This window comes from Zingiber officinale, chromosome 7A (assembly GCF_018446385.1).
Source record: "Zingiber officinale cultivar Zhangliang chromosome 7A, Zo_v1.1, whole genome shotgun sequence".
In the NCBI taxonomy this organism is placed as follows: Eukaryota; Viridiplantae; Streptophyta; class Magnoliopsida; order Zingiberales; family Zingiberaceae; genus Zingiber; species Zingiber officinale.
The window spans coordinates 138,858,340-138,883,545 of record NC_055998.1 but is presented as its reverse complement, the minus strand read 5'-3'; the positions used below and the strand labels follow the sequence as shown (position 1 = coordinate 138,883,545).

The following is a 25,206-nucleotide window of genomic DNA, read 5'->3' as shown; positions in this document are numbered from 1 at the left end:
AGTCTCGATATGGTTTTCTTGAATAGAGAATGATCTTAAATTTTCAAGTTTCTTTTACTTTTGAAAATGAAACGAAGGATTGCTTCTCAAGTCTCACAAAAGTAAGTTTTGAGCTAGTATATTACGATCCTTTCTATTGAAATATTGATCCCCACAAGACAAATAGCAATGAACAACATTGTTAGCTTTGGAGACTCGTTGCCACCTAAATATTACGATAATTGTATAAAATTCTTTTTGTTTTACAAGAGTCGTAGGTGAATTAAGGGGCTTTAGATTAAAGATATTCTTAGATTCGATGAAAAGTAAAATAAATAAATAATAATAATAATAAAGTGACATTATTTATTATTAATGTTTGCATGCTTTAAGTTTTAAAATATACATTGCATTGCATGTGCATACAACTAATTATTTGTTATTGACAGTGAATTTAGAGCAAACAACAAAATAATGCACAACAACTCCGAAATCTAGTCAAACAACATTTTGACAAAATAATAAATTAATTTATTTATAATATTTTATTTTTTGAAATAGATTCTTAATTCTACACATGTGAGACTCTGAAACCTAGAATTTTATAGTCCAATGCATTGAGAATATTTAACCTTTCTCCCTTGTCATTATTGGTCAGCATATAGGGAGTTGAGCTTTCTTAGACTCCACATCTTAAATAAATTAATCCTCTTACTTTCCTTTCTTTAATAAAGACCAATTAGATTCTAACCATTAAAGAAATATAGCCATGCACATTCTTCAAAAATAAAGATTGTTAACATGATTGCAATAAGTTTGAGAAGACAAAAGCTACATTAAAACCAAAGCCATAAATGTATGATAAATTGCTAAGTTTATACATATGTACACTCACCGATCATGGTGAACGCTCCTCACATACAAGTCCGGACATCATTTTCAGGCGTCCAGATCATTTTTCATTTGCACCCATTGTGGTCGCCCACGATAATTTCTAAAATTTCTCAAACATTGTTAACTCTTTCTAAGTATCTTTTTGTAAGCGTATTAGAGTACTTTGTCTTTGACAATCCTATCCTTACGGGTAGGGTCTGAAGTCTGAACCATGCAATTTCCATTTTTTTTTTTTAAGTTTTAGATTATAAAAAAGATAGTCCAATACATGAAACTCTAGTCATATGGGTCTCGAGGAATGATCTATTGTATATAATCTTATCTTACATTTTGTAAAAAGGATGTTTTCAGAATTTCAACCAGTGATCTTTAAATTTTAGGTTATAATCATTTTTCATATGATTTTTTTTTTAAAATTAAAAATTTATTTATGCTTAATATTATAAATCAATGTTTCAACACTATAAAATTTCTATTGACATAATCGGAAACTTAAAAAAAAACAGAGAGAGCGAGATTGCATGGATTCAGACACTGGTAAGGGTAGGAACAATATGTTGTCCATATTCTATTTGTCTATACATTTTATATAATACTGAAAAGATGAACCTTGACAAAGACATACATATTAAAGTGTGTATGAGTTTAACATACGTTGTCGGGACCCTGCAGTAGCAAGACGTCTAGTAAATTAACCAAACACTCACGGTTTGAATGTCAACTAAGAGGGTTTGTAACTATACCAAAGCTTTTATTCGATTGATTAAATCAAGAGCATATGGATTGGATTTAGATATTAAAACTAACTTATCGAAAATAATAGATCAAAATCAAGTGTAAATAGCTTTTTGTATGGTCAAGGTACTCATTGAAGTAGTCCATAACCTCTTCTAGTAGTCAAGTCCCTTTTTGAGTTAGTCACCCTCAAACATAATTATCAAACTTAGTCGACACACTCATTCAAGTAGTGAACTTAGTCGACACTGTATTTAAAAAGCTAATACACCCTTTCAAATTAATTATACAATCGACTCTCCTTTTAAGACCATTGTTCCATTAAGGTACTTACAATTTAAGACGATTAGCAAATGAAATGACAAATCCCGAGCCTTCAAAAATACTATACAAAGCAGGTCTTCAACATCAGCCAAATGAAATGGAGAATTCATAGGTCCTACGAGAAAATATTCAACTTACGAGTAGAACTTGTTCAACCAGAAGTTGTACACGAAAGAAAACACAAAGTTCTGTTGATAGAATGCAGATTCAAAAATAAAATAACTAAACAGATGTTCGTCCTTGATACCAGAAGAAAAAGCAGGATACCGGATAAGTGTAGAACTTTGGGCCTTCCAGGTGCCTGCTCAAATCATCTGACATTTTACATCTGGCAAGAGTTTTGTTCACTGCAGTGCCAATTTAAGCAGCGTTGCCACAGTTTACAAAACTTCCAGGGTTAATAGTTATGCTTTTTGTGCAATTATCGGTTTTGTAAATGCCAACAAGCCGATCAGCAAGTTCGAACATGTTATTCCGAAGACTGTATTAAAGAGGTGAATGTCAGAATAATACAATGAAGTAAATCAGTAAAAAAAGCGATGGAACTTTTTAAATAGAATGCTGATAGATACTGTTGAGGCATGAGATACCTAATGATAATAAATTGGGCATCTTTAGTCCGGTCTTTCACATAGTGTCCCACAATCGATACATTTTTGAAGTCTGAAAAAGAAAAGAATTGAGACACGACTCAAAATAAATAGTAAGTTCGAGTATAAGAAACTTACCAAGCGCCGCATCAATCTCATCCATAACATAGAGTGGGGTGGGCTTGTAGTGGTGGAGAGCAAATACAAGGGCCAATGAGCTAAGTGTCTGCTTGTAAATTCAGTTAATGCAAACACGCTCATTATACAAATGTCAACAAAATTAAATTCTCCAATTTAACACAAATAAATCTAAACTCCAAAATCAAACACAACTGCTAATAAGAAAAACAAAGTTGCACTACCTGTCAAATAACTTAGTAAGTTTGCTTTTTCTAAGAAAAATGTTTCTGCTCAATTGATAAAACATTAAATCTAACTACCAGAAATAATGTGCTGATTAGTTAACGTCCCATCCATGCAGTAGTACTTCCAAAATGAATTGAAATCTCATACCATACGGCAGGACGGTATGCTCAAAACCTCTTGTTCTAATAAATTATTCAAACTCAATACAACTCAACACAAGGTAATGTCGTGTCGTTGTGTTAATGATGTCGACCAATATGGTGTGTGCCAACATTCAACTCCCCTTGGCATACTACAACACAAGATGAGATAAATTAAGATAATATTGTTAGTTCTTATTTTTGTAGTTTCTCTCCATATTAAATAATGTCAAATTATATATCATTATAGATAAAATACAAAGTTCGCTTTAAATATATAATTGTCTCATCTTTTTCTTCTTCATCTCATTCCTCCAATTTACCACCAACATCATATATTGAAATATCAGCATCATACCAAAATAGTATTGTTCTAATTAAACTTTGCTTCCAAATGCAAGATACATAGGAATCTAGAGTCCAAAATACTTAAAATCAAACTTGTTAACAGAACAAGTTAAATCATGACCCAATCAAACTTCAAGAATATTAAAATTATACACATATCAAATTAAAATTTAGGGCTTGAAGAATATTATTTGTATTAGATACTTCCACAAAATCTATAAACTCGTGTATAAACAAAATTTTCCAAGTGAATTAGTCATAAACAGTTTAGAATATTTTTCCATAAATAATGTTCATGAGTAATTCATGAATTTTGTTCAAACACAATTGGAATTTTTGTGCCACTAGGTGACATCTAAGCCTGCTAGGCTCAAACACCATGGCGCTAGTAGGCATCTGACATTATGGGTGGCATTTGGGCATGGGCTAACATAGCCAATTTACTAAAAATATTAAACTATCATATATCTCAATTCTTCGACTAAAAATATATGTTTTCCCAGTAACAAATCCATGCTAAGTTTGTTTGATTCATTATAAGTTTTCAGTTGAGCATTCAAGTTATTCCACATTTTTTCAAAGGAAAAAAGAACGACTGTGAAAAACATAACCAGAAAATTTGAATCACAACTTGGTAAATAATGTTAAAAAGGGCAAAAAAATATTTTATTTCCATATGTAATTAAGCTACACAATCGCAGATTATCAGGCATAATTCCATAACATAAATAGCATATTGAAAGATATTAAACAAACCTTCTCACCACCAGACAGATTAGCAATATTCTTCCAGCTCTTCTTTGGAGGTCTTACACTGAAAACCACACCTTCTGAAAAAGGATCCAGAGAATCAACTAATTCAAGTTCTGCATCACCTCCAAGTGTGATCATCTGTGGTTCAGACAACAATCATGCATAAGCTTTGATAAACCAAACAAAGCCAGGAGGTACTTATCAGGACAATGAGTTGTGATAGTTATTCTTTTTTTGAATGTTTCAAACATTAATAATTAATAGGAAAAATACAATCAAGTAATCAACATTAATTCTCCACCATAATAACCCAAACAATCAATTTCATTCAACACACCTGATACATCTCCTTCAACTTTAGAGATATTATGTTGAATCCTGCCATGAACTCATCTAGCCTGATATCGTTGGATATTTGTGCACGTAAGTTGTTAGGATAGCAAATGTATTGTCACAACATTAACAAGTATAAGCTAAAACAAGTCCAGTCCATGAACTGCTTGCCTTCTCTTTTTCAACTCATCGTAATGCTTCTTCACTTCATCACATTCTTGTTTAACAGCATTTAGTTCTTCCACCCGTTCATTGTAGACCAAAACTTTTTTATGATATCTAGGGTAACCAAAGAATGCTTTAGAATATTCTGTTCAGTAGAAAGTATGTAAAAATAATAACCAGCTAAGCTTACTCTGCAATTGAATCCAGGTTGGGATTCATGTCCTTCAGCTGAGCTTCTAGCAAGGTCACCATTTCCATTGCTCTTCTCATATCACAAGGATTTTGGAGTGCCTCATCTGATAAAATGGCTTGAATCTTTTCAGCATCCAATGCATCACTTTTCATTCTGCCCAAGCATGTACCTTGTACAGTTTTAGGAAGATAAATAGCAGCTAACCCATTTGTAAACCAAAGATAAAAGAACCATACAAATCCATCTGCTTAACAAGTTCTGATTGGTTGTCATCAAGTTTTTTTCTTAAAGCCTTGGCCTTTATCTCCCATTCCTTTTTAAGTTTTTTTGCATCTTGCAACTTAAAATCAGCATCAACCTGTGCACGAGAAATGTGATTTTAAATGAAAAGCATGGCAACGTGAACAATCCTTCACTGCATCAAGCAAATATAACCTCTGCAGCTCGTAGCTCATCCATAGTTTTCTTTAATTTATTGTATTCATTTTTTGTTTCCTCAAGAACAACCTTGTGCTTGTCAATGAGCTGGAAAAAATATAATTCCAAAAAAGTTTGTCAACCTGTAATCCTATATAATAGGAAAAGGACCATTAAGAACATTCAGCTTCAGAAAAAGATCATAGACCTCTTGAGTCTTTTTATAGTTTTCTTGGACAACAAATGCCTTTTGTTCTATTTCTTTGAAAATAATTAACATGTTTTCCTTCTCCAGGACAAGTTTTTCTTTCTCTGTCTTTGTATCCTCAATACCCTTTTTCAACTTTTCTGTCATTTTCTGGCCTGAAGCTATGTTAACTTTGTGTCGATTAATGTCACTGCAGGTTTTATCAATACCCTGCAAGAAAACAATAGTTACATGTAATTCTTATGAATCTTGCTATAGTACTTGTTTACTTGATGCATGTCCATACTTCTTGAATCTTTGCAACTTTTGACTTCTGATTTTTCAACAACTCGCCACCGACATTTTCTATTTTCTTCTGAAGCTCAGAAGCCTGCAATAGTACAGACGGGATAAAGATAAAAAGGTGACACAGCACAAGGATGCACCAAAACTAATCTCAAACTAGAAAAAACTGGCAAAGAAAGATACGATAAATTAAAGAATAATTCATTGCATGGGATCCAAAGGTCTTTTATAAACCAGCAATGGAACCAAGTCTTCTGGAAAAAGGCCTAACTTATCCCAAAAAAAATATAACACACTTTAAAAAACTTAAAGCAGCTTAAGAATTAAAACTGGGTATTTGAAATTATCCCTACATTATCTACTATGTTAAAAGGTCATCTGACTGAATAAAGAAAATTACCTAGAATACTGAAATTAGTCACAATTATTCTTGTCAAACAACATTGAGGCATACAAATATGCAAGGCTCTTTGGCATCTCCAAGTAACATACTAACATTGTGGGTCAGAATAATTATGCTCTTGCATCAGAGAATGATAGCTGCTGATTTCCAGAAAAAAAAAAACAAAAAAAAAAAACTAACCCATAAAAGCACCAGTCAATAAAGACACTCGGTACAAGTTGATAATAACATGGTTGTTAAAATCAGTGAATAGCCTTAGCACATGTCTCATCCATAACTTAGTAATTTCCTTTAGGATAGCAATTTGCCCCACCCTAATGAAGTCTCAACCCTATTAAGGCAATCCCACCCCATCACACAAATGGAATGAGCATAGGACTAAAAAGTAAAAAGTAACCCACATATATGAACAAGTATTGGATAAAGTCATGCCTCACCCACTACCCCACATAAATTTAATTTACAATACACATATAAAAAGTACAGCTTGGTGCACGAAACTCCCTACAATACGGGGTCTTGGGGAAGAGTTGAATCACATTGGGTCTATTGTACGCAGTCTTATCCTGCATTACAAGAGATTGTTTCCACAACTCAAACCTGTGACTACCAAGACACACGGCAACAATTTTACCATTGCACCAAGGCTCCCCTTCTTATAATATCCATATAAATATTATAAATAAACATATGTACTTTATTTTATATATTATTGGTCTACTCCCAACTGACGTGCATAAAAATCAAACATGGCAAATAGAGAAGAAAAAATTCATCTATAATCCACGCTGCTTCACTTTCAATATGAAGCGGGGATGGGAATTGAAGCTCGATGCTTCATTGTGTCGTCCATTGTTACTTGACACTAAGACTATATAGCCTGATACAAGCACTACACAAGTGGTACCAGATAACATGGCAAAGCAGTGACGCTTTGCATGTGTTACTCGTGAACCAGCCTCAACACTTGGCCAAACAATACTGTAATCTAGATGTGGGCCCACAACACGTTGCCAGCCATATTTAGGTTTAATCATCAATTAGCTAGCATATACCAACCCCATTTACTGCATTTGAGCAAAATTTATATTTCAAGAACATACTTCATCTAAAGACTATACCTCAAGAAGTCAGTTGATTTAGTTTATATTTGATTTGTTGCAAATATAAAAAATCAACAAAACATTAGAAGTTTATATTTTATTCAAATTCATTCAAAACAAATGTTAATAATGACCATACATGATACATGTATTTATGTAGGTACTAACAGAACAATATGCACCAGGTGGTGACTGGTCTGCTTGCTAGACATTTCAAAACATTATCAAACGGTTAGGGTTAGATAAGTTACGACTAATGAAACAGAGCTGTCCAACCCAAGTAATTTGAGACAAAATATAAAATAAAAATCCTCAAAATTCTGAAACAATATTCAGACACTTACTCTCTCCTTAAGCGTACTAGAGCATTTAACAAGCTTCTCTATTTCACTTTGCTCAGCAGATATGATACCATCCAACTCCTTCAACCGGTTCAGTTCCTCTTTCTTTGGTTGGGATGCAGCCTTCAATGCCACAAGCTGACTTTTTATGTAATTATGTTGTTCATTCAAACTATCAATCTGTGCAAAAAAAAAAAAAAAGTTGTCAGATTGAGACACATGCCACAGGGTATTAGATGCACTAATAATATCAGATGCATAACAACCTCCTTTTGTGTCTTAGCTAGTTCCATTTCATAATGGGCTTCATCCTTTTCACAAGCTTGAAAGCGTCTAGTGCAATCAGCAATCCTGTGGCGTATGTCACTGAGTTGGTCAACCAGCTGAGCAAGGTCCTTCTCGCAACTTACAACATCTTCTCTAGAAACACTTTCCCTAATGTATCTACCCATCTTCCCGCCTCGGGGCTTGTTGCCGCCACCACTCATTGTACCTGACTTCTCAAATAGTGCACCTTCCAATGTCACAACACGGCGGAAGTCTTTATCCCCTCCATATGCAATCCTAGTAGCCTAGAAGTAGAAAACAGAAAACAGTATCAAAGAAGCATTTTGTTGAGCAATACGGTCACTTAATCAGACAAACTGACAATGCCAAAAAATCATTCAAGTTAACTAGCATGAGATATTTGACATGAAATTCCAAAGTCAAAAAGTAATAGTAAAACATTATATGAAGATAACATGACGATCATGCAAGCTAGAAACAGAAACCTTATGGCAGTTTCCATATTCCTTATGAGAGGATCAACAATTTGCTGAAGATGTGAGTGCAATTTTGGCATCATTGTAGAATCTAAGAAAAATGAAGACCGCAAACATGCAGAATAGCAAATTGTGAAGTGTAGACCAACAACTTGATTAAGCAAAGACTGCTAATCAGATAATTGGTCATGAAAGAAATATCCATTGAACAAAAATTAAATTACAAGACTTACATAAATGAGCAATGAACATCAGGTAAAAAGTAAAAAATACCTGATCAAGGTCTTTTGCCACAACAGTATTTCCAAGTGCAGCAAAAAACGCTAATTTAAGCTTTTCATCTTTTACAGCAACAAGATCAAAAAGGCGAGGAACTCCTTCAGGAGTTTTAACTTTATCCTTCAGCTTCCTGAGTTGATCTAATTGTCTTTCCTGCAAATAGGAAAAGTTTCCATATTTGATGCATGACAAAGTGCAACTTAATATAGTTTCATGTCTCTAAGAGTACCAGTGGATTTTTAATATTTCAAAAGTTCTTTTTTAGTTAGTTTTGCAAGTCTAAAGCAAACATCCTGCACTCATCCAGCTAACATAGAAAGAGTTATCTGACTTATCAAAATGTACAATAATCAAAATTCAAAACTGTGATTATATAAATTTTGTATTGGTTCTTTGTAGTTAGGATTAAGTAACCATTTCTATTTGATGTCGGAGCATTAAATGTGCAGATTTAATGATGCTGACTGATTTGACAATTTAGCTCAAAGGCAAATAGCCTGAATCAAGTGGTTTCAAGGGCAAGCAACTAGATTGAGTGGATACAAGGGCCAATGGCCCAAATCATGAGGCCTCGAGTACAAGCAACCCAAATCAAGAAGAGCCAAGGGCACGTAGCACAGATCAAGAGATGATTGTGGATGTAATATTAGGATTATTAAAGATACTATAGATACATTAGATGAAATCAAGTCTTTAGGTAAAGTTGTTACTTAGAGATCTTTTTGGATGATATATTGAGACCTAAAGGGATTTGGATAGCCCTATGTTAATGTTTTTAGGGCTCTTGGGTTGATAACAAGGTTATAGGGTTACCTAGACGAAGTAGATTGCTTTGATCGATCAAACCAAAGCCTTTGGTCAACCAAAGCTTTATGCTTGGTTGACTAAGGTTCAAAAATCTGCCTTTAACAACTAGTTTGAATGCTTTGATCGACCAAATTTTTATGCTTGGTCACCCAACGTTCAAAAATCAGCCTCCAACGACTAGTCTAGTTGCTTTGATCAACCAAGGAGCAACCTTTAGTCAACCAAAGGCTTGCTAACAACATGCTTTTGATAGCATTAGAGCTTAGGTTCATAAGACTTTGTAGTTACTTTGGACAAAAGATGTTACACAAAAAAAACTATTCTACTTGGTTCATTCTCAAGTGTCCTAGAAGCTCTCTAGGTAACATTTTCTAACCTACGATTTAGATTTTTGTCTTTGGGGATAGATAAAAACTTTTACTCTCTTATATGCATTTTATATTCTCTCATTTGTTGTGGGTTAAACTTTCATGACTGTGGAAATCCCTTTGGTGTGTGTCAAAGTTAGTACCTTAGAGGTGTTATCCTTGAAATTATAAAGGCTCACACTATTATCTCTTACGAAGAGATATTAGTGAATTTTATCAAAGGGTGGCCACTAAACCTGTCATAAACTGGGGAGTGGGAGCTGAGTTTCTGAACTATGTTATATACACATATTAGCACACGTGCGCGCGCGCACACACGCACACTATCACAATTATATTGTCACACATGTGAACTTACTATTGACCTTAATTTGAGTTTGTGACATATCAGAATTTGGCCCTCTAACCAAACATTTTGATTTAAAATGTTATACAACTACTATTTTTGTCGATCTATGACAAAGTCCCAATGAACTCGTACATCTATTTTAATTATCAGTAGTAACCTTTTAGAAATAAAATGAAAATCTCCTAGAATGCAATGAGTCCCAAATCATTGAAATATTTTTTTATTAGATGTAGTAAAGAAAAAAATCAGTTGCATTCGTCATGCTGCATTCTGATTTATACTAATATGAATATCATAGTCAGTATTCTAATTTATATCAAAATGAACATCAAAGTGAACCTGTAGAAGAATTTAATCACAGCATATGCAAGGAACTAATTACCAAAATCATGAAAGTGGCAATGCCAAGATTTTTCCTGCGAAGCAACTCAACGCACGCTTGTGCTACTGCAGTAGTCTCGACCACTATATAATCTAGTCCAGGACATGCAGTGGATATGGCAATGTCATATTTTGCTGTCATAAGAAGTATAATAAGTAAATTTTAGCCAGAAAAAATCAAATATGAGAAATTATCTGGTACAGAAATTTTAGTATTCAAATCAAGGATACCATGGTAAATCATTGATTAGAAAAAAATGGTAATAGTTGCAAATAAAATCTAAATGAGCATATTCATATATGTGATTGCTAATTTCAGATTTTGATCTGAAGAGAAGTCTGATCTATTGGTGATCAGACCAAAGTCCTCAAATTCAAAACTAACACGATAAGCTACAAAATCAATCAATTTCGAATCCACTAGTATCCAAATGCAGAACTTGGCGCATCCCGACAATGAACTTGTATTTTTACCTGATTTGTCAAGTCTTTTGAGACTAGCATTCAATCAACACAAACAATTCCATACTCGGGACAGAATCAATTTTTTTTAAAAAAAATCTGTTTTGGCATACTCTGCTAAATAATCTACCAATCCTGCATTGTTGTTGAAGGGGCCTTGGTGCAATGATAAAGTTGTCGTGTGACCTGATGGTCACGAGTTATAGTCGCGGAAACCGTCTCTTGCAATGTAAGGTAAGGCTGCAATAGAGCTTTATGCACCGGACTACCCTTTTGTTGCCCCACCCCACCTATGATCAGATTCAGCAACTGGGCATAATCCATAACTGAGTTAGCATCAAGGATCCCTTACAATGATATAACATTACTATATTTGACTGCTCTTGTCCTCTTTATCCCTTCCACCTTTGAACCGCAAAGCCCTTTTCTAATATGATTTTGCTGGATCAGAGTGGAAAAACCTCTCTAATATCCCTATTTCACTACTCTATAGTTGATGTTATTCCTTCCCTTTCAAGAACAAAATTGGAGAGACATGAATTTTATGGCCTCTTCCTAGCAATTGGGTGATACAAATTGTGCAAGAATCATATATTTCAACACAAATCCAAGCCTACAGCTAATCAAATCAAATGGCATATCAATGTTTCCCACATGCTGGATAATCACTTAAGCCATCAACAGTTTTTTGCACTTCTCACATCACCCAAAACTTTTTGAATATTGATCCCAAACTACCCATTCTAGTGACAAATGAGCACCACGTGGACAGTTTGAATTCAAGTGATTTGTGTTAACACCAATGAGCAAAAAAACAAGAATACCACTAGGTATGTGATGGTACAAGGCCCAAAGGCTTAATTCCATCCATTGGAACTATTCACGACAAATAAACAAACAAAAAGGAAAATTTGAAACTAATCAGAGACTATAAAATCTTAACACCTTCCATTTCCTCCCTGTGCCTATCTTATAATCTTTCCTATACTACTAAATTTTTTATAGTTTCTCTGAAGAACTCTCACATCTCTTGTTTTTTCTCACAAGTCTCAATGGCAAAAAAATGTTATAGATCCTGAACTTGACAAAATATGATTAAGCATCCTTAATCAAATAGATGTAGAGTAATTTTGTGGAGCTACTACTGAGCTTTTCAGCAATTCCAAGGATGCAACACAACTAGGAAATGGTCATTCTAGTCAACCAAAGGATCCGAAGGTAGAGTTAGCTCAGAAAATGGAACAATTATATTTTTATGTTAGTGAGATAATAATATACAGGTATAAATAGAACTCTAACATAACCAAAATCCTACAATACTAATGTAGGACTAAACCCATTACACTAATAACCGTATTAATACTAATGTTAGTAATGCTCACTCAATCCCAAGTCGAAGCACAGATAGTACTATCTATTAATGTCCGGCTTGTTAAATGAACTAGATAAATTATCATATAATAATTATAAATTAAATATGATAATAATGAAAGGAAAAATGGATTGGTAAGTGTTAAAAGTATTTTGATCAAATTGAGGTGTTAAATACTTAATCAACTAGTTTATATATTGCTTGAAAGAGAAAAGATTCTCTCACAAAGAATTTCTACTTGAAAGAGAATGAGATTCTCTCACAATGGACTGGTTGAGAAATGCGACAGTTGATCAATTGTGTCCGAGAGGAGAAATCATCAAGTCCTTCTTGGACATAATTTAATCCATGATGAGTTGCAGTGACATCCATCTAATTTTTGGGATATACACTTGAGATTGGGACATTTGTTCTCCATAAAGTTCCAAGATAGTGTGGGTTATATAAAGGTAAGATGTGACTCTTTCCTTCCATAGGATTTGGAATTTGTGAAGCTTATATGACATTAATAAGCTTTAACAAATCCAATAGGTGTCTATTCATGGGATAGCATAGGGAGACCAATGGGTATTATACTATTACTTTTATGACTCACAAGAAAAACAGTGTTCGCTGCTTGTGACATCATGTTTTTTAAGAAAGAATACATAAATGTTAGAATAAGTAGGAGAAAAGTAGAGCTCAAAGAGGTTTAAACAGTGCCACTTATAGACATTCCTTAACCTTTCTTAAAAATCAGATAAATCAAAAGACCTTATGATAGCTCCACTACTTAAGATATAGGAGCCACATAATCTTGTAGGATTCATTAAAAGTCTAAGAGATATGAATCTTAAATCTCCCCCCATGATAATGTGCTCTTGATAGGGGTCAATGAGACAACAACCTACGAGAGAGTTATATCAAATGTTGAGTCTGAGAAATAACTTGAGGCCATGATGCCTAAAATGGACTCCATATAGGCCAACTAAGTTTACACCTTCGTTAATCCACCTGAAGGATGAAAACCATTGGGTGCAAGTGGATCTTCAAGAGAAAGATCAATATGGAGGGCAAACGTCAAAGGTTAGGCTCATTGCGACAAAATATCATCAATGTTTTCACCAATAACTATGATAAAGTCCATCAAAACTTACTTGTCATCACTACACCATAACTATGAGAAACAACATGGATGTAAAGATTATATTCCTTAATAAAAATTCAATTACGAACACATATATGTCTCAACCTCATAACTTTGTTGATATAAAGCATGCAAATAAAATTTGTAAGCTCAAGAGTTCATTTATATACTAAAGGAGACAATTCGGAATTGAAATCTTCAATTTAATGAATTAATCAAAACAAAAAATTAACCTTTTGTGAACATGGAGGTTAATGGAGCATATTCGTCAAAAATCAGTCTATATGTTGATATATATTAGTTAACCAGAATGACAACTCCATGTTGTAGTCGATGGAAGAATAGATTTCGATGAAGTTCTGTATAAAGGATTTGAGAGAGACAAGCTATATATTAACATCCCAGACAAATTGGCAAGTCAATGTTTGAAAAGGCAATGTAGGAAATTTCTTGTTCATTCACACAATTTCTAAGATGACTTCAAGTATGCAATAATATATGCGTGGTAGATGAAAATAATAACAATAATAACTAAGAGAAAAATGTATACAAGTGTGCATAAAAATATTTTATACTTGAGGTCATACCATCAATTGAACCTAAATCACCCAAACGACCATAAATTCCTTCTATTTCTTTTGTCTCTTTCGCTTGCAATATGGCTTTCAGGACCGAACCATGACTCTTTTCTGATTCCAAAGTAGATTTCATTTCTGTCAGTTTCTGCCTTGCTGCTTGCTCAAGACAAATAAGGGATTCTTGTTCCTTAATGCATTCCTGAGAAGCAATCAAGTATAAGCAATCAAATCTTTCAACTATCCAGCAACCACAGAACAGGATGTAGAGATATTAAACAAATGCAATACCTGTTCCAACTTTCGTGCTTCCGATTTTTCAAGCTTTTTTTGAGCTAGCTTATTTTTAACTTCAGCAATTAATTCATTTTTAATTTTGATATTCTCCACTATTTCATCAATCTGATGTTTGGCATCCTCAAATGCTTTCCGACCAGCATCATGCTGAAGAAGATAGAACAACTTGAATCAGCTCAATTTTTTTTTTTTTTTTGCATTTCTGGCATTAGTATTTCCTCAAGGGATAGTCAACTACCTTTTCTCTCAAAAGTTTGCTTTCAGCACTTGCAACATCTAAGGATCCTCTGTGCTCAATTAGTTGGTTTTCCCATGGTTCCAGTTCTGCACGGACCTCCATGAGCTCAGACCGGTACATCTCAGTTTCACCTGCAAATTAACAAGCCAAATTTAGGAATTAGCCAACAAACAATACATGCAAACAAGAGCAAAAGGTCTAAAAGAGTAAATATGAGTTGCTAAAAAGAAATCACCTCTGGAGGTTTCTTTAATTTTTTCTAAGGTAATTTCCTCTTCCTGTAGCTGATGTTGCAGTTTAGGCACTTCTTCTTCAAGTTTGGGTATTAGGTCTGACGATCTTTCATGCTGGCTTGCCAGTTCATCAATTTTTGCCGAATCCTGTTATTCAAATAATGTTCAAATAGTTGCATTAATCTGGAGAAGAATACAGTAAACCCTTACCTTCCCTAGCTTGTCTTCCAGTTTTTTTATTTTTTGTTTCTTGTGCTTTAAATCTTCCTGGTGCTTTACATCCTGCCGCTCAAACTCTTTAAATTGTTCTTTGCATGACCTCATGTCAGTATCAAGTTCCTGGAATTTAAAAAACCAACAATCAAATGAGAATTTAGAAACATGATAGAATTAGACGTAAAGAAACAATCCACGAATATGCACAAAACTAACAAGCTTGAATTACCTAGATGATCATGAACCCCAATACTGTGTGAATTACATAGATGAACTCTAAAACTATCTCCAAAGTTTCAATATTTAAATGAACTTTTCTTATTTTGTCCTTCGATTAATTTCTTTAATGGCAAATAATGGACCTGTTATGCATTTGCTCAACTGCGATCCACATCAACATAACTAAGCAACTAAAAAAAATCTATCCAAAATTAAGCCGTTTTGTCCATCAATACCATTTTTGTAAAAGAAGAATAGAATTCAGGGGTTTATCGGGACATATGCGCCACTATTCTGGTAGCCAGTCCATTACCTCATATGCGCAAAAAGGTACCTGACTTATTTGAGATCCTAATGAACCAAAAAACAGCTTCCACTAATAGGAAAATAAGAAATTAAAATAGAAGGACAGACGGTGACTTGCAGCTGTGGATGGAATGCAGATCATCTTGGGGCATTATAAACCTAACTGTACTTGATACACATACAGCTGAGCATTGCAGAAGACTCCAGAATTTCACCTACTGAAAGTCACTCAAAGGCAATCAAGGAAGCCCTTCAAATGCACTCCTTGTCATTCAATTAATAACAGATGTGACACATTTAAGTAATCACATATATAATAAACACAGTAAATTTTTGAAAACACACCACGAAATAACAAAAAAAATTAAGAGTTTGAACTGCCAATAAAATAGTAATGATAAAACAAATTTTATCTACCAAAGCTTTTTTAGCACTCAAACATAACTGCTGATATAATTAAAACTCAATCGCTTCAGTAAAAAATATTTTATAGAATTCAATAATATTACCAACATAAATTGAAACACTAATCCAATTTCTTAGCAATGGTAATTAATTCCTGGCAAGATAAAATATTCTAGAAAATGTAGATGTATGAATAAAAACAAATTTATCTGCAAAAACATAGGCATCTGATTGATCATCCATTAGTTCAAAAAAAAATGGCAGCTCAGTGCACGAAGCTCCCACCATGCAGGGCCTGAGGAAGGATCCATTGTACGCAGCTTTATCCTGTTTTTTGCAAAAAGTTGTTTCTAGTGATCATCCATTAGTTGCATCCTAAATATGTACATGCGTGCATTTATTTGTCTGCATTCCCTATGACCTACCTTCATACTTGTAGGATGCTGGTAACAAATAATTTTAAAAATTAATACTCATTGTCTCACAATGAACATTGATCTTTAACAATAGCATATGATAATAACTCGCACCCACTATAAGGAAACAAGAATCTTGCCTAAAGAAATTGTCTATAAATTTGTAGCTTCAGCTAGGTATTGTTACCTCTTGTCTTTTTAAGTATTTATCATACACAGACTCTAACTCCTTCAACGTCCTCAAATTCTGTTGGATTTTTTCCCTGAATTAAAAACAAAAATATAACGAATCATAAATTTCTGAATTTGTACAGCTACCAGTTACAGTGACCACTATTATGACCTTTCAGCTGCATGGTTTTCTTCCAAATTTGACAATTTCTCCTGCAACTCAGAAACATGGGAAGAAGCATCATCAAACGCAAGTTTAGTTGCTTTCTCTTGCCATTTTAGAAGTGACAATTCCTTCAACATAAATGCTTCTGCTTCATTTTTAACATCCTACAGAATGATGTAACAATTGTTGAGGTTGTTACAATTAACCAGTATTTACAAACAAGTATACAGTCAGATATCTACCTCCAAAGTGTCTCTTTCCTTTTCAGCTAGTTTTACCATCTGAATTGCTGCAGACCGTTTTTCATTGAGGGCCTCAAGCCTAAAGAAAACCACATCAGTATCTGCTAATGAAGAAAGAGTAGGGCATATCAAACAACTAAATCTTGAATTGATCTATATGTACAATGTTTGTTTGATTGAGTAAAAGAGCATCTATGAGACTAATGCTTAAGACAAGTAAAAGAGTATATAAGCATGTAATAGATAGTTGATGAATAAGAGCCAAATATTTTGTCACCTCAACAATTTTGAATGTGAAGATTATAAGGATATTATAATCATTAGAAAAATCAAGTATTAGAAGGTGGTTCAAAACAGTAGGAGATTGGCCCAATGTCTGTCACCCCACGTAGGCAATAGGTGAATGCCTAGGCAAGGTTATGCAATTAGAGGGGACCAAGGCAAGGGCCTAAGTGGTCAGCATAAAATATTATTAGAATGGCATCATGCACTCAAATTTACAATCATAAACCAATAAAAGGGTTTTAAATGCATTATAAAAAAATACAGCAAAAAATAGGAGTTGCATGAGAGAATAAGATAGAAAAGGATAGAGGTACCTTGTTGTGAGGAGGAGAATCTTGTAGAGAAAAGTAGTAAAAAGAGGAGAAAATAATCATAAATTTACAAAAAGAAAATTCTAGAGTTGGGAATAAATATGAGGAAAAAGGAACAAGAAAACAGAGAGAATAAATCTAGAGAAGACACAAAAGAAACTCTAGCTAAAAATGGCTAATAATAGTTTGAAAATAATTGATGTTGAATGAAGTAGGTCTCCAAGCATTTTGCCAAAGCAATATGCTTGATTAAATTGGGAAGATCTAAAGTTAATATTTATTAACAAATGAACCTAAATTTTTTTTTAAAAAAATGTTTTTTATGCATGGAGGAAGCAAACCACCAAGAAAGACTGCCTATGCTAACTTTTGAAATGTTCACTTATCAATGGTTGTCTATAACCTCTCGCCAAAACAAGCGGCTGCCTAAGGCACTATAAAAATATGATAAAAACAATTATGCTAAGCTTTTTATGACAATGTGAACAAGTCAAAACTGATCATAATTCAATACAACAACCAAGTCATATCCCCCTATACTAACTTTTTGAAATGCTCACTTATCAAGGGTTGCCTGCCACCTAGGCGACATAGCCTCTAGCTAAAATAGGCGGCCACCTAAGGCACTTTATAAAACTATGATAAAACCAATTATGCTAAGCTTTTTATGACAATGTGAACAAGTCAAAACTAATCATATTTCAATAGAACAACAACAACCAAGTTTTATCCCACTAGGCTGATTAATTATGAAAACTAATCATAATTCAATATGATTATCAAAATTCACTAAATTGATTCACAAAGCATATCTCAAATTCACAAACTTGGCTGAAAGGATAATTTGACTAGTTGGCATGTAAATATAACTTCAAAAATTCTAAGCTCATTGAGTTTGCTAAGGATAGAGAATAGAATAGCAATCATTGTAGAACTAGATATATTGATGAAATATGATACTTGAACTCTTCATTTATCCCTCTATACCTAACCGCGCATATGGACCAAATATGAAATATTTGAAAGCCACTTGGTATTTCTATTGTTCATGTGTAAAATAAAAAACAGTTGTGCGAAATACTTTGATCCACAATAATGTTGGACACCCATACCCTAGTCTCAGATCTAAAATCATAATTGACATCAATTTGAAATGTCTTGACCATGACTTCTTTTCTTGTGACAAAAGAAACCTTTTCTACAAGGGATTATTGTGGAACCAACAATTTCTTGATCTCTAGATTTGAATTCAAGGTTGAACTTTCTCAATTTTTTCCTGTTTACAATTCAAAAAACTATTTACCCTAAACAAACAAAAATGAATAATGGTGGCAACTATTATGTTAACTTAAAGTATATAGTTAAAAACACATGCTTGAGAGATAAAATAAATATATAATAACTAGACATAAGAAGAATACTAGTATTAAAATGATACACTTCGACTATTTATCATTTTTGGAAAATAAGATTTCGCTACGTTGATTTATTTAGTCTATGTATTACATATCCTAAATCACAATCATGAAATAGCTTTCGAATTTGAAGGAATAGGTGCAGCAGCCATTTATTTGATGCCATCTAGATTAAAGTGGAACAATCTTATAAAGTATAAGGGTCAAATTGAATCAAAATAAGATGGGAGTCATTTAAAAATGTCAAAAATACGAAATTAGCATCAAACTTAACATTAAGAGATTTTTCTCTACTATCTATGTTATTAAATTGGAGGATAAACCAGCAAAGGAGGGCAAAACAGCATCTCAAGGGGGAAAAAGCATTATAAGCATTCGCATCTCATCTTTATCTCTGGTCTACATAAGTACTAAGTTGATTAGGAATTAGTAAAAACAACAGTGTTAACTCACTGCTTGTAGGTTTCTTCAATCTTCTCCACGTACTGATTTGTTCCAATAATATCCTCAAGATATTCAAGGAATCCTTCATCATGAGGCCCTTGAGCCTTTGGTTTCATAAGTGAGATCTGTTCGACTTCACCCTGGTAGGCCAAGTACCAAAAGATAGTGAATTATAAAAGAAGAAAAGGAAAAACAAGAATCATCTTGGTTATAACCTAAATTTGGAGTATTTTGCATAAAGGCACAAACCAAAATGGATAATTACGATTGAAAAATCATTCTTCCATCTGATGGAATGCAATTGTATACCTGTAGGATTAGAAATCGGTTATTATCCAAGTCCACTCCTTTTCCCTTCAGCTTTTTGGTGACCTCAGTGAAATTACTTCCACGGTCATTAATGTAATATTTTGAAGCATTATCCCTAAACGCAACTCTTGTAATGATGAAATCACTTCCAGCTACAGCCTCAAAGGTTCCATCATCCTGGTATAAATGTGCATCCATCCATTCCAGTGACACTTTCAAAGATAAACTACCAATCAACTAAGAATATTAAAAGCGTACCAGGTCAATAATTTCTTGAAAGTGAACCGAAACTCCAGCACTTTCCAGATTCTGGTGGTTGCTGGAGATATGTATCAGCTCCGACACTTTATTTAGGCGCATCTTCAACCCCAGAAAATCAGTTCAACAAGATATAGAATTACCAGCATCGTATTCATCCAATTGAACTACAAACCAAAACACCAACATACTCGAAAGAAAACAATGTGCGTCAATTAAAACCGTAAAAAACACCTGTTTCGCCCGCTTCCCAAACACAAAAAGCATCGCATCTATGACGTTACTTTTTCCGCTCCCATTTGGACCGACAACTGCCGAAAAACTCTGAAACAGTAAAAATTTGATAAATTAGTGACAGAGAATGAACAACCAGCAAGGCGAACTGATATTTTCCAAGTGATGCCGAAACCCTTCTAATGCAGTCACCTTCAACATAAACGCTTCTTAAATCCTAACGATCCTAGGGTTTGCATAGTTTGTAGAGCGGAAAAAAAAAACAATAGTAGGAACGACAAAAAAAAACCCTACAACAGAGAATGAGAGGGAAAAGAAAGGAAGGGAAGGCTCGACCTTGTGGAAAGGGCCGATCCGCTGCTCGCCGGCGTAGGATTTGAAGTTGCGCAGCACCATTTCCGTGATGACGAGACGCGCCCTCCTCGTCGAGGGAGGAGTGTGAGTGCCTCCGGCGCCTGTCTCAGACTCCATGGAAGTGACTCGCGCACGGGAACGCAGGTCGCAGGTCAGATTTTTGGGAGTGAGGAAGGAGACGACGAGATTCGATTAAGGCGCGCGATAGCTCGATTAGTTCGAAAGCTTCCGCCTAACTTTGGGCGGAAAAGGGAAGCACATGTCGGTCCCTCTAAAAGACCAAATTACTCATCCGTTTTGGGGATTATTTCATTACGAACCATTTTGGATTATTTTCTTGGAATTTTATTTTATCTCGCACTTGTTGACAGCTCTACTACAAGTGTTGTTAATTTGATAATTTCCACATAAATTCTATAAAAAAAAACAAAAATCAATACAGCATCTTTGCAAATTCATATGATCAAAAAATACTCCTTTTTTCGAAATATAGCAAAATAGCACTTTGCTCATAATTTAATATCTAAAATATCATATATATTTTTTAATTCAACTATGCATATTCTTACCGACTAATAATATGGTAAATGAACAGTGAAGACAGAACTATTTGGGGTTCTACTAGCTACATTATACAACCAATCTCAAGTAAATTTATCAAAAAATTAATAATTAAAATTGAAATATAGGTAAAAAAATAATTAGTTTGTCTTAACTTTAAGAGTATACAAAATTAAATAACAAGAATTTAATTGGTGATGTAATAAAACAAAATAAGTCGTAATATGTATTACATAAAGTATGTATTAATGTAATATATATTGGTAAAAATATCTTGTACTCATTAAGTATACAGTGTCAATGTCAAATACAATGGAGATCAACTGTATAGTCAATGGCCCATCTAAGATAGGGTTGGTTAAAATAAAATAAAATAAAATAAAATGCATAGATATTTAATAGCTTATAATTTAAGCTCAAGGAGAATTAATTTGTTCCTTTTTTCTCATTTTATTTTGATTATCCATCCCTTACACACTCAAAGTCCTTGTATCTATTTCATACTCAAAATCCAAACATCAACAATGAAAATCAATAATTGTTATTCTCATTCTCTACTCTTATTCTCCTAAATCAAATGCCCCCTAATTTATAGATCTGTCCTTGATGAATGGTATTCCTTTTTAGTTTATCCATCGGATAAAAATTTATAGATATGTCCTTGGTGAACGGCATTCCCTTTTAGTTTGTCCACCGGATAAACCTGAAAGTGTATGTGAAAAGCAGTCCCCTAGAGGGTTTGATTAATCCTAGTATCCTAGCTTTGGGTCTAACTAATCCTTAGGCGAGTACTCTTTCCCTGATTCGCTCACAAGATAAACCTGAAAATACAGTGGCTCCTGACGTAGTAGCCCAGCAATCCCATTAGTTCAAGCACAGTGGGTGTAATATTACCCTGCATGAGAATCAAACCCTAGGTGTATGGGGCATACTATCTTGCCTCTTATCGTTGCACTCTGTTTAAGGGTTAAAATATCATCATTATCCAACTATTCAGCTCTTTAAATCGGCTAATCCCAATGGTGATTGGTCCAAACTCATCGAAGTTTCCCACTTGTTACTAGGATAAATCTAAGAAGAGCATGTGAGTCTTGGCAAATGGTCCAACATCATGAGTGATTCGAACACCACGAGCATTAATATGCCCTGTGAGAGTTTCAAATCCTCGTTGTATGGGAGCTCATTCCACCTTTTATCATCGCAGCATGCCCTGGGGCTCTAAAATATCATCATTTTTGTAATCCAAGTATCCAACTCTTACAATCTGACTAATTTTAGAGGTAATTAGGCCAACCTAGTGAAAGCTTTCCATCAGTCGTCAAGATAAATTAGAAAACACATGTATCCAACTCTTATAATCGAACTAATCTTGGAGGTGACAAGGTCAACCCCACTAACTATCAGGATAAATTGAGAAGTACATATGGGGTCTTAACAAACGACTCAACATCACAAATTTGGGATAAATGGTTCCACTCCATTGACTATCGAGATAAATTGAGAAGTACATATGAGGTCTTAACAAATAGCTCAACATCACAAATTTGGGATAGATGGTCTCACTCCAGGGCTCTAAAATATCATCATTTTATATATATTAGGTATTCATATATTGTAACCTAACTAATTTGGGATAGATAGTCCCACCCATATTCCGCCCAGAAGTAAATTCAAGAAGACTCTTAACATGACTCTAAAATATCATTTTTTTAATCTAAATATTCAGTTCTTTGAAACAACCAATCCTAAAGATGACTAGTCGATCCCATGAAAGTTTTTCACTGTCCACTAAAGTAAATTGGGGAGTGTTGGCCAAGGTTCATCCAAACAGTCAATGTTCTTAAAGTTGACATCTCATTAGAGGAAAAACCTTGTAATGTGTCGAGATGTTTGGTCAACTATTCGAATGACTTAACCACTGCACTATTGTTCAGGGCCTAAAAATATCATCATTGCTCTACATTAAAGTAGTTTTGACCGAAGTTATATCACATTAAAAAAATTTAAACTAAAGCCACTAGGGTTGCAAATAAATAAAATATTCATGAGCAAATTTGGTATTAAACTTATAAGAATTTGTTTATATTTATTCAATATATATAAAGTCAATTAAATAAATAAATTTGAATAGTTTGTTAAATTAAATAAATAAGTTTTAGCATGTACATATTCAGCTTGTTAATATTTATGAATAAATATTGTGAATTTTTCATTAGTAACTAGTGTCATCGTGCACATGCGTTGCGTGTGTAATATAATAATATATAAATTATTTGGGTCTTTGAAAATCTGAATTATTTGGATTTTCTAGTATCACCCTTATAAACCAAGAATTAATTATTTGGATATGATTCATCAGACCCATGCAATAATGACTACTGCAACGAGCTTCCCTATGAAAAAAATTATTTTAATTTTATATTATACTTGTCTTACTTAAAAAAAAAACTAAGAAAAGTATATTTTTTAACATCGTCAGCTTAAAATATTTATATAAGGCTTTTTGATCATAGTGTTGTCAATTATAAGATATAAGACTAAAAAAAACTATATTTTTTTTATATAAAACAACCAGAGAAAATTAATGATGAGAAAAATTCATAATAATACGCTGTAGCTGAGTCTCGAACTCTAGATCACTGATTGGTTCGCTTGTGGAATTACTAATAAACCTTGGAATTATTTTTAGTGTAAATAGAAAAAAGGACATTAACGTAAATACATTTTAGGCTTCACCAAAATTAATTAGTACAGGGGGAGATTTTTAATAAAATAGTAAGATGTTCACGAACAAAGTAGGTGAATTATATTCATAAATGAAATGTTTATAAATACGTTAAATAAATAAATAAAACTTAAAATGAAAAAACAATTTTGTAATTCAAGTTTACTAACTAATTAAACAAGTTTAAAAATATTTTAAAAAATAAATAATAAAAAAATTTGAATTAAAAGTCCAATAATATCTAAATAAATCAAATTCAAATCAAACTTGAATCAACTCAAGTATGTAAAAAAAAAAAATCAAGTCAAAATTAAACAATCATTTGAACGACTTTCATTCATTTTAAACTTTGTTTGATTTGACTCGATTACCTTATCAAATAATCTTGAAAATATAAAACTTAGATCATCTTTGTTTCATTTACAGCTCGTAAAAGTTAATCTAAGATAGTACAAATTTAATCAAAATTACTCATAGTAATTTAGTTTTGATCAATGTTGTTCATGCCCTTAGAATTATAGTTAAAGTTGTTTTAATTACCTTAGAATAGTTTTGGCTTAACTTTAATTAAATTTGCTAAAAAAATGTTGTAATTTTAATCAAATTTACATAAGATGGAGCACAGAAGATTATTTTCAATATCAAATTATTAGTAGGCTATTATTTTAATATTTTTTAGAAAGAAATCACATATTTTTTTAAGGACAAATAATTGGATACGCAAATTTTATTTTATGTAAAATTGACATAACTCAATTGTTATAAATAGATGTTTAAAATTAAAGGTATATAGTGTAAATTTGACATAATGTTCACCTCCCCATCATCCCATGTGCGATTCATGTGGTACTCTTGGTATTTTTAGGCACTTGGATCACTTCATAACACTCAACATAGGCTGGCCCTCTATGTTGGACATGGGAGATAAGTACTATATCATTCTCGTATGTATGTATACTATATTAAAATTATTATTTGTCATTTCAGGATGAACATATTTAGCTAATAATGGGATGTTATCTCTTTTTATGTAACTTGGGGATGGATTTTATATATATATATATATAAACATTTATATTACAAAAATATCTCAAAAATAATAATTAATAATAGGATCAAAATAATAAAATTAATAATAGTAACAAATTACTTAGGCATATAAAATAAAAAATCGACCATTACTAATAATATTCGATTTTTTATTTTGTGAAAAAATATAAAGTAAACTAATTAATTTGGGAATAACAGTGCATTGATTAATAGCGGTGGACCGGTGGTTGTTAAATCGTAATCAAATAATCAAGAGCAATAAATTAAACGCACTATTGCCAACGAGTAGGG

General features: G+C 33.2%; 1 protein-coding gene across 2 annotated transcripts; it reads right to left on the bottom strand.

The window, feature by feature from the left end:
- Positions 1–1,962: 1,962 nt before the first annotated feature.
- LOC122002831 (structural maintenance of chromosomes protein 4-like) lies at positions 1,963–20,826 on the bottom strand. Of its 2 annotated transcripts, XR_006117728.1 has the most exons (29): positions 20,562–20,826; positions 20,226–20,315; positions 19,992–20,093; positions 19,734–19,910; positions 19,434–19,564; positions 16,970–17,048; positions 16,734–16,891; positions 16,578–16,653; positions 15,039–15,167; positions 14,831–14,975; positions 14,596–14,726; positions 14,352–14,504; positions 14,073–14,262; positions 10,527–10,660; positions 8,615–8,773; positions 7,844–8,149; positions 7,581–7,757; positions 5,732–5,815; positions 5,446–5,655; positions 5,256–5,345; positions 5,057–5,178; positions 4,818–4,973; positions 4,634–4,741; positions 4,467–4,527; positions 4,133–4,267; positions 2,661–2,748; positions 2,523–2,595; positions 2,200–2,413; positions 1,963–2,047 (listed from the first exon to the last, which is right to left on the bottom strand). XR_006117728.1 is itself a non-coding variant. In XM_042558179.1 (28 exons), exons 1-28 carry the CDS (start codon positions 20,694–20,696, stop codon positions 2,293–2,295), a joined length of 3,720 nt encoding a protein of 1,239 aa, XP_042414113.1. In that variant the 5' UTR covers positions 20,697–20,826; the 3' UTR covers positions 1,963–2,292. The 2 variants fall into 2 exon arrangements, 1 of the variants encoding a protein (XP_042414113.1); XM_042558179.1 differs by having other exon boundaries at positions 1,963–2,413.
- Positions 20,827–25,206: the final 4,380 nt, after the last annotated feature.